The sequence below is a fragment of the Telmatherina bonti genome (assembly GCF_933228915.1).
Source record: "Telmatherina bonti genome assembly, chromosome: 19".
NCBI lineage: Eukaryota > Metazoa > Chordata > Actinopteri > Atheriniformes > Telmatherinidae > Telmatherina > Telmatherina bonti.
Genome location: NC_136617.1, coordinates 19,316,903 through 19,328,078, shown reverse-complemented (window position 1 = coordinate 19,328,078; position 11,176 = coordinate 19,316,903). Strand labels below are relative to the sequence as shown.

The following is an 11,176-nucleotide window of genomic DNA, read 5'->3' as shown; positions in this document are numbered from 1 at the left end:
AAAATAATTAACCTGAACCAAATCTAGTGCTCCAAACAGTCACAGAAGAAACACTGCAACATCTAGAGGGAACACCTGCAGTGAAGGTAGCAGTGCAGTCCTACCTGAGTTTGGATTGGGTGTGTAAGCAGTCATCACATTCCTGAACTGAGAAAAACAGCAGTAGCTGCAGCTTCTGGGAGCCATACAAGGTGCAGCTGTTGCACGCAGGCGGCTTCACAGGCCTGAGAATGTTGTAAAGCAAAACAACAGATATTTATTAACCCAACTGATGAAGACTGTCCCTGATCAGCTCGTAACACTGTTAACATTAGATTTATTCAAACCAGAAGCTACTTTTATTATCTTTATAATGAACAACAGGTTTCGCAACACAACACCATACTGACTCTCCTCAATTATTCTGCACTGGTTTTAGTTGAAGTGATTAAAGTAAAATAAATGTAAGTGACACTTAGTGTTGGCCAGAATTTGTCTTCTTCCTTCATGTTCCCCAGGACTTGAAAAAATCCAGGCAAGCGTCCTGCAGCTTGCTAAAGGTCCAGATTTAGAAGTGTTATGTCATATCTGAACAAATGAATAGAATTAAGTCTGAGGTTATTTATTGTTAATTATTGGGCTTATATTGATTTTTTTTTTTACCTTTTACTTTTCCTTTTTTCTGCATCTGCACTAAAACTTCCAAGATGTGATGGAGATTTAAAAAAAAAGGAGAGAGAGAGAGAGAGAGAGAGAGAGAGAGAGAGAGAGACTGTAGAAGTCCAGGCATATCCTTATTTTTATGCTTAGTGTTGTGATTTTGGATCAGTTTTTAGCCATCTAAATATCCATGTTTGAATTTTGTTTTTACTCTTTGTAGTTTTACTTCAGTGTCTTCTGTTTTGTTTTACTGTTTGTTTGTTTTTTGCTGTTGTTGTTGGGGAGAAGTTACTTTTAACTTTTTTTTCGTTTAAAATGTTTTCATTACACCTTTTGACGCTGACCAACATCATTTCAACCATTTGTGACTTTCTCGGTGCCCAATGTGTCTTTTTTAGTGGCATCCTTCAAGTGATACTCAGTGTGTCCAGCATGGGACTTATGAAGCTGGGGTTTACGAGCAGTACTTGAACTCAACTTGGGAGCCTTTTTTTCTTTTTGGAGCGCTGATGTCATTTCAAAACTTATCCCACACTCCCGACTCAACGCGGCGAGTTGCTCACCGCTTATCCTCCTGTGAAGTCCTCCCTCAAGCCTGACGGAGGATATAAACCTGAAGACACGGAGAGAAAAAGAAAGAAAGAAATCGGAGACCAACACAAACTTCAGTGAAAGAAACGAAGCAAGAGGATTCCTCAGCAGAAACCCGAGGACTGGAGCCCCTCTTTCTGCTGGCGAAGGCGGCTGAACTTTTCTCTCCCCCTTTTTTTTTTTTTTTTTTTTTTTTTTTTTTTTTAATTATAAACTCAAACCACAACATGAATCGGAGCTTTAATAAGTCGCAACCTCTGCGAACAATTGATTGTAACGCCGTAGAAGTGAAAAGCAAGGTGAGTGATTCCTGTGGAGGAAATAAATGTTCACATGGAGGTCCCGTAACGAAGCTGCAGCTATGAGAGAATCTGTCCTCAACCTCTGAAGTCTGAAAAGCTGTGAAGTTGAGTAGAATTTGCGGGGTTTTGGACGCTGCAGTGATCATTTCTCCTGCATATTGCGCCGATTTGGCTTTCCCTCCGTGTCACTAAGCACTTGGAGGGTTAAAAACAAAAAACACCCGCTGCTTTGAGATTGTTTTTCAAGAAATCAAGCTTTTGTAACACTTATTGTAACGTTTCACCTGTTAAAGCGGATGTTTTCCCACATGAGTTACATTCAGGCTACTACATAGTTTCAGCCTCCGCGGTGTTTTAGGGCTTGTTTACCTGTTGTGTTTACCTGTTGCAGTAAACGATCGATATAAACTGTTGCTTATTATATCGATCGTTTAGTTATCCAGAGTTACGCAGGTGGGCGCAGTGCATGTCTAAACCATTTGGATTTTTATTATCAAATCAAATTGTAGGACTAGATTACTCTTGGGAGACTTTACAGAAGATTTTGTTTCTTTATGGTTTATTTAAAAGTTGATTTTTAAAAAAACACTCAAGGCCGAACCAGAAAATTATATTGAATTTAGTCAGATTGTGCCAACATTTCTTTCCACATGCCAGCACACATGAGTGAGTCTGGATACATGAATAATGAGTTTATCTTTTAAGTGGCATTAAAGTGAAAAGTGTGTCGCATGGGGCGATTCTTTGTGTTCAGAAGTCTAAGCACTCTTAGTTTTGGTTTCCCAGTGCAGTGGATTTCTGCTGGGGCCATGACCTGACCATGCTGGTAGATGCTTAACAGACACACTGATAAGGTGGCTGACAGAGTGTCCAGGACTGAGCTTTACCTCAAAGAGCTGATGTTTTTTTTTTGTTATGTTTTTTTTTTTTGTTTTGTTTTGTTTTTTTAAAACCAAAGCTGCATCAGTTCTTGGTCACTGCATAGCCTCCTGAGATTGTTTGTGGGTGTGGATGACACACTGGGAGCTCCTTGGCAGGAACAGACAAGTTTTGTTACTTTTTTCTCCTTCCCTGAGAATTTTATTTATCCTTTCCTGTTTTACAGTCTGTTTATTGTGCACTAGAGACAAAGCATCTCCACACTACATCACGTATTATGTTCAATTTGGTCAGAGTAATAAAATAAAATTTAAAAAAAAGAGGAAGGTGAGGGTTTAGAGAGAAAATAAGTGTTGCGAATCAGTTTTAGTTTCACCTGAATGAAGCAAAAGTTTCTGCATAGTTACGTCACCGTGCTTCATTCTGATGGGAGAACGAAAATTGTGAGTTTAATATAATCATTAGTAAAGTTTCCTGCAAATTTTTAAACTAAAATATTTTGGGGATGTTTTTACTTTATTTTATTGATATTTGATATTAGAATTGTGTGTTTGGACGATAAAACAAAGTATTAAGACACTGACTTTTATTAAGACCAGAAATGTGGATCTGTCACCATGGAGACCCCTGATCCCACCCAGTGTGTATCTGTTTGTCTGCATTTCATTGTTAGAATACATCGGAGTGTGATAAGCTCTATAAAGAGGCCTTATCGACTAAACTTGTGCAGCGCTCTTCTGCTTTGTTACTGTTTTACCAAGTTTGGCTTTTCTGTTACAGTTTCAGTAGCATCAGTTAATTCAGGCTGTCCACACCAGGTCAGTGTGTTCTAACCCACTCCTATCTGGTCAAAAACTTTGCTTGGTGGTTTCCATTATATTGGACAAGGTAAGATAGAAATTGCCAGCCCCAATCAGTTCTGATGCACTGGACATGTTTCTCACAGGACAGATCAAATAAAGGGGCCGTTCTTTCTTTCACCGCACAGGAGACACAACCAACAGTCACCGACGTGAAGGAGGAAAATAAATACTGAGTACCATCCTTTTGATTTGTGTGTGCACAAGGCAAGAGGTTTTGTCTGCTTCCATTTCCACTGAGTTTTGTTTATGGTTGGTGTCTACTTCTCTGTTATTACAGCTATGTGTAATGTAGACTATGATTTTTCTACAAAGCAACATTTTAAACATTTGCATCTAATTTGCGACATCAGTTAATGGAAACTCGGCTTGTATGACACGGTTTACACCTAGTTCAGTCTGGTATGAAAACAAGCATAACATGATCTAATCCAGTGCAAGTCAGGCTTACGTAGCCAATGTAAATACAATTTCATTTTTTTCTAGTCTGTCCTAAAGGTGTCTAAATCCAATTTAACCAGTTTTAAACTCAGTTTGAATAGGGTGCATCATTTACAGTTTAGTTAGAAAGTAAAAATGGCCTTTTTTTTTTTTATTTCAGTCTTAGCTGGTGAAGAAGACTTTAAAGTGATTGCATTTCAAAATTGTCTTGTTTTTCCTGATCCATACAGTTTAATCATTAGATTTATCAAATGATGGGTTCAATAATCAGCAATGGAGCACGTCCTGATAAACACAAGAAGCAGCTGTTCTGCTTAAATGGAATTCATTTCAAAATCAATCCATCAAGACCAACCAGAACTGTGGAAATTTACAAAATATCTTCATTAATGAAAGTGTCAACTTGCCGAAAGTTGTGTCTCCGTTAGGACTGTTATGTGATTGATGTTACAAGCCTGGTTTTTAGTGCTTTTCATTTGGTTTTCTCAGGAGAAACTGTGCCGATAAGCTTATCAGAAATAACACTGGAGGTGTCTGGCTGCCTGTCACAGAGCCTAAGCACAGAGCTGCTTTAACTCACTTAAAGCTCTTATCCCAGAGTCTGTGAGGGGGGGGTTGGATGGAATCCCTCCACCCACACACACACCTCTTTAAGGTGTGTGTGTGGGTGGAGGGACCTCTTTATGATACTTGCATTTTCATATCTATTTTTCAGTATTGGTATATGGATTATATATACTTTTTTATTTCATTCAGGTTGCAAGAACCTTTTGGAGTTATACTCTACCTGCAAAGTAGGAAGTAACAAGGTTGGGGGTTATGTTGACTGAAGACGTTTGTCGGTTATCCTCCATTTTCACTTGTGTATCAGTTAAGAGGCTCCAGACATGTTTCAGCCTGTGTCACATCACTTTTTCCTGATAGGCCTGGCAGACATGTGATGTCACGTTTGTAGTGATTTATTCTTAGTATTTGGATGGAACCATCGAGGCTCGGAATTAATCCTGTCATGTTGAGACTTGCTTGTAGCCGAGGGGTGAGTTCTGCAAGCAAGGACAAATTGTTCTCACATATCATGAGGTATAGTACCGAGGAAGGTTTAATAATCGGAGCAATGGCCAAGGTTACTGTATGCACGATTCGGATGTTTAGTAAGTCAGGCATAGCATGTTGAAGTTATATGGAATTAATTATGCTTTGTTAGTGTCTTTGTTTCACTTTCCATCATTTTAATAACACCCACTGAACACTAGCAAAGCCTGTTAGTCAGCTCCTTGTGTCATTCTCTGTGGGTTGAGTTTCATATTAGCTAGAATCCAAGTGGGGCACCAGGCTTACAAAATGCTGTCTCACATGTGCCTCTGCTGTCTTCAGTGAATCTAGCAGCAAGTTACACCCTCCTGGCACCTCCTGGCCTCCTAACATGCCTCCTCTTAAATTCATATGTCATCTTCTAATTACAGAGCTGGTTAATATACCCCCCCACCCCTCTTCTTTCCTCTCAGGCAGTGTACCACTGCCACTATGTCAGCAGTTTTTCCTCTCCCTCATCCTGCTTCCTGATCATCTCCCGTCTCTTCTCTTTTGCTGTCAGCTTCTTCTAACAGGGGCTGATGATTACAGAAACAAACAGCACTTTCGTCTACAAATTAGACAGTGTGATTCACTCACCACTGCTGCTGAAATTGTCTGAAGCAGTGCTTTGTGCTTTGGCTGCATCTTTGTGCACTTGTCTGAGTCACATGATGTGTCCACCATTACCCCTGTCACCCATGCTTTCATTCTTGCTCCAGTAACTCCAGTCAGGATAAGCTGAGGCACAACTGTTCAGGCCTGTGAATAAAATGTTGAGTTGACTCAAGTGCCTTTGTATTTTATTTACGTTACTAGAGAATTTACTCATCTACTTACAAAAAGTTTAAAATAAAAAAAATAAAAGAAATGTGGTTACACCTGCAAAAACAAACCAAAGTCTTTTCAGGTTGTAGCAGTTATCAGTGCTGTAAAAGCTCAGCTTTCTAGTCCATCATGTCTCTACCTCCCAGAGGACACCTCGCAACATAAGGGGCTGGCAATACACTGTATCCTGCAGACTGCTTCTACTGATCACAAATCCGAGATAGTAAAGTTTACTTCTTCTGACTGGACCACAGATGTCAACACACTTCAGGGGAAACGGGTAATAACCTTACAGCTGGCTTCCCTACAGTTTTTTGTCTTTTTTTTTTTTTTAAGAAAGAAATCGATCCATTGCATAGCTTTTTGTCCAGGAGTCATTGCATTGAGTTTCAGATAGAGAAAAAGTGAGCAGTCCCCATCTTTGATGCCCTCACCACAGGATTCACCAATAAAAATTAGTGTGTACACTCATGTCCATTAAACCTGAGTTGACTGGAGTCAGTTAAAAATTAGCATCTGCAACAGTCATTTGACATGAGTCTTCACATTTGTACTACTGGGTGTCAGATTATGTCTTTTAGACAAACATAAAGTGAGCTTAGAAACAAATTGAGGTGAGTCCTCTATAGTATTTTTTTAGTTTTTTTTTAGTCTTATGGACATTTCATCCATATTGAACTGGTATTTTAGGACCCTAAAGAAGCTAACTTACAAAACAGAGTCCCAAAGTTTAGAACAATCCAGTCTGGCATGCCAGGCTAGCTAAACCTACAACCAGTGGTTAGCCTAGCTTCATTTACAGATTAGCATAATGAGAAACTACAAGCTTCTTTTCTTTTCTTTTTTGTGAAAATTTAGTAAAGAAAATATTTACCAGCACCTTTAAAGCTCAGTAAAAAGACCAAAATTATGCATTTTACAAATTTGTGGCTACAAGCATCTTTAGCATTGACACAGCACAGTCACAAGAGCATTATTAACCATACTGTTCCTAAATTAACCAACCATTCCTGTAATAAGGTGGCATTTGATGAGGACTCTTTATTTTCTTTAACGTTAATGTTAATGCAGATGTTTTTAAAATAAAAAATAAAAAATACTAGGATGTGTCGTAACTGGTTGAGCAGAGGCGGTTAACGTATTAAAACATTTATGCCAGTGTCGTATTTTACATGATGTCATGACCCACATGCTTATCTTACTTGCATTACTTCATTTTATACGTGTCACTCACTTCCTAGTTTCCTGTTCCTGTTTACACTGACTGCTCCTTTAATTTTGTTTTGTCTTTTTGTCTTATTTTTATGTTTCTCTCACTGCAGTATGGAGCAGAGTTCCGCAGGTTCTCAGTGGACCGTATCAAACCCGGAAAGTTTGAGGAGTTCTACAAGCTCCTCCTGCATATTCACCGCATTGCCAATATGGAGGTGATAATTGGCTATGCTGATGTCCATGGTGACCTGCTGCCAATAAACAATGATGACAACTTTTGCAAAGCGGTGTCAACAGCTCATCCACTGCTTAGGATATTCATACAGAGACAGGGTAAGTTTCCAGAAAACTCTTCTATGTGGGATGACTTTCTTTGTCTTTTTATGTTTATCCCTCAAGCTTACTGAGTTGTCTTGCCTTTAAACTTGCTATTTGTTTAAATAAACACGGGTTTAATATTGCTTTTCCACTATGTTGTAACTGATAAATCCATAAAGAGATCATCCATAGCATTAACTGCATCTTGGGGCACAATGATTGTTCTGCTTTGAATCAAGTTTTCCCACAGAGTATTTCCTCATCTAGTTATGCCTGCCTTGCGTTCTTTTGTTTACTTCATGCATTGCTTGTGTGTGTGCATGTGTGTGTGTGTGCTTTGGGTTTCCTGCCCTCTTATTTGCTGGATCAGTCTCAGTCTGTGTCTGTCTGCCCAGCTAAGTCCTGTGCCTTTTCCAGAGGAAGGGCTTGCAGGCAGATGAACACAAACATACACGGAGAGGACGGTGCCTCGGCAGCCCCATAGAAATCAGGTCATTGAGCAAAGCCTGTATCCCGGCATACCAGACATTACTGAGAGACAAAAGATCTGCATGAAAATGGAGACTCCTTACCGAGCTCCCTGCGTTTTGTGAATTTGTGTGTGCTTGCATGTGAGTGCATATTTGCTCAATGCCAACACAACAGTACCCTGAATGGGAACCAAGTCCTCTCTCCATGTCTTTCTCTCTCAATGATTCCAACTTTGGAGTGGGCCTTGACTGCCTGCCAGCTGGTCTGCAGGCTTACAAATGAATACATCAACATTCACATCTTTTCATACCCTCAATCCTTCTTGGAATGTCCCTCACTCAGTTGTGTAATGAACATGCACTCTCCGGGGTATTGTTTTAATTGTTGTCCAGTGGTTCAAATTATTAAGTTTTCCACCAGTGCTCAACAATGTTGATGATTTACATTGAGAAACTGGACTCAGGTATTGAAGAGACCTCATCAGACTGTGACTTGTAGTCCAAAGAGCTCGTAGCCAAAACTGAATTAACCCATTCTAAGTTGATAAGATGTCTGGCAGCCATGTTTTATCTAAAAACATTGTAAGGCTGAAAGATTTTTTTCCCCTGAAGTTATGTAAACACAATACTTTATCAAAAATAGCTCAAAGGTAAGAGATAATGATCATTTTTATTGTTCATTTAAAAAAAAGATTTATATATATTTGTTTTATCAAAACACATTACTGTTGTTTACTGTAAATTATAGTTTTTCATTGGTTTTTTAAATCATTTTGGAAACATCAGAGATTTCTACAATAGAATAGTGTCTTTCTAACACAAGTCGCCCGAGGGTCCAGAGAGCGTTCAATATTGATTTTTAGGTTTGTCATTATGTATTTGAGTTTCTGCAGATTCTCTGAGTCTGTTACTGATACCACAAAGGATATATGACGAAACCACCAGATTGTCTGCAGTTGTACTTGGAAAACCTATATTATTTCCCCATGTAGTCTTTAACAGAGTGGTTATTGCTCCCACAACTATTTGAAGGACTTGATGTCTTTAGGATGCTCATTTTTAAAAAAAAAAAAAAACAGGTACACATTTGACTTTTTACTTGTGTAATGCTTCACCAGGTATAATTACCTCTGCCAAGGATGTTATGTTTTTACTGGCTATCTGTTTGTTTGTTTGTTTGTTTGTCTGTTTGTGTTCATGATAACTCAAAAAAGTAATGGATGGATTTTTATCAAATTTCCAGGAGTTGTTGGAAATGTGAAAAGGAAGAACTGATTAAATTTTAGCAGTGATCTGGAAGACCATTTGGATCCAGGATTTTTTTTAAAAAGATTGTTTTACATTGTGCTTGGCAGAGGTTTGCACTCTCCAAATGCTTTTTCTAGTTTTGTACTGTTGTTCTTGCCCAAAACATTATAAAACTCCTTGCTACCATCAAATTTAAAATTGGCTAATAATTTGAAGAAAGAACATACTTAATATATTCTCAATGAACCATTTTGTTAAAATATTAGCTTGAATCCTTTCTTGAAGTATATTAATGGTTGCAAAGATTCTTGACCTGTCCTGTGCTCGGTCAGGACACCATTTACGTCTTCTATACATCCAAATAGGTCTGTGTTCCCTTGGATTGTTTTACTAATTTATGTGTTTCTTCTTACTTTTACTGCATACCTTTCTATAATGCTCCAGAACACTTGTTTTGAGACAAATTTTCCAAAAGAAGATGCTCTGAATGACAGGTGATTGCTAAAAATGCAAGAAGGGATTTATTGTTTTGGTGATGCTGTTTACAACGGGGTACTGAAGGAATTGGAGCATCATATGTGTCTGCAGTCTTTTGTTAGCTGCTGCACAATGAGATGAGTGTGTGACTGCATGAGTACCTCGTGTTTGAGAAGAAAATGCCCTTCACACAGTTAGCCACAGGCATGAGACAGTGTGAGGGATAGTGACTGTATCAGACGGTACCAGCCTGCTGGTGTGGGTCATCGGTGGTGTCACCATGTATCCTCTCTGGGCGGGGTCTGCAGACCACCCAAGTTGAAAGAAAAGACCAAAAATAAAGCCATTTTACCACCTGGGAACATCAAGGAGATTCTGTCTGACTTATGGTTTTGGCTTTTGTGTACTTTTAAATTTTAGAAAAATAATCAATCACTTTGAGTAAGCTTAGCATTTTCTAGTTTCCCTTAAAAGGATGAGAAACAATAAAAAAGAAAAAACAGACTTGATTACCATCATCAGAGTTAATAATTTATAGTTAATTAAAACTAAGCAAGCTGTGTTCTCTACTTAGTTATACAGTTTATAACTAACAGCTTATAGATCTGTTAAAGAAGAACTATTTTAGTTTGCTTTGTTACTCGGCAGGAACAGTGACAGAAAACCCCCTCCTCCCTGAGATCAAGCAACTTTCTGTGGCTGTTCCTGTGAGTGTGCATCCTTTCCCACTCATGCTTCATGCAACAATAGGTGTAACAGAATGCGCATGCCTCTTATCCACTTGACACTCCCCTCCAGGCTTACATTTCCTTTTCTAGGTAAAAATCACTTGAGCACGTGCCACAGGTTTATGAAGATACAATGATAATCCTGCGGATGATACGCGTCTCTTCGCTGTGGGTGATGACGGCAGTTCTTAACTGATGACCGTCACCCAAAGAATACCAGTTTGCACTTTGTGGCCCATTCCTAAGAATACACAGTAGCTTCTCAGTGTAGGTAATTGTAGATAATTGCAGGGTCCGTGTCTCTGCTTAACTCCTGTGTTTTTATGTTGCTCAAACAAATCACATTTCTTAAAGGGGTCCTATTATGGTATTTTGAGTTTTCTGAGCTTTCTACAGTGTTACAGTATTGAATCCTCATCAGACATGTGAACGGCACTGTTTTTTTATCACCTAAACGCATGTTTGAGATTGAGTTCCAGCCCTCTCTCCGTTCGGTTTCCATGGCGACGAAAAACGCGTCGTTTTAGAGAGTTTTTTCTACTTCGAAATCCTTGTGATGTCCCGGGGGATAAGGTTCGGTGATTGGTTACCTTCTACTGGTTAACAAGAGCATGTACAAATACATCAGGCGGGTGGAAAACGTCGGATAAAGTTATTTCCAACGATGGCTGGTGAGTTTACCAAAGAGAGACATCCTGCTGCATTCGTTGATGTGGGTTGCTGTTTTCCACTTCGTTTTCAGGGTCTGATTCAGGTTCCAACATGTAGGGCTGTATGCTACGCGTTGACATTGTATTTTGTTTGTTATTGAGTTCATTTTAGCCCAATCCTTCTGTTTATGAGATTTTACAAAACTACTTACTACAAAAGCAGTTGCGGTGCGCGCTCTCGATGTAGTGCAGTGGCGGGAGGCGGGGCTTAATGCGGAAGAGTCTCAATCCACTCGTTTTGCCCGCAGGCTGATCTGACAGCCTACGGAGAGGGTCGGTCTGAAGTAAATAAAGCGATTTGTGACAATAACTCGATCAATCCCAGCCCTTCTGGACTCAGAAATAAAAATAAATTAGCCTGAAATGCACATAATAGTTCCACTTTAAAGTTCTTCTGCATGT

The 11,176-nt window shown here is 39.2% G+C and overlaps 1 protein-coding gene across 1 annotated transcript in view; it reads left to right on the top strand.

The window, feature by feature from the left end:
• Window positions 1–1,452: 1,452 nt before the first annotated feature.
• The window catches only part of pard6gb (par-6 family cell polarity regulator gamma b), a 33,666-nt gene continuing 23,942 nt past the window's right edge, over window positions 1,453–11,176 (top strand). The window contains exons 1-2 of the mRNA XM_079258487.1: window positions 1,453–1,529; window positions 6,934–7,156. Coding sequence (XP_079114613.1) covers window positions 1,458–1,529; window positions 6,934–7,156 — 295 coding nt within the window. The 5' untranslated portion in view covers window positions 1,453–1,457. The remainder of the gene's footprint in view (window positions 1,530–6,933; window positions 7,157–11,176) is intronic.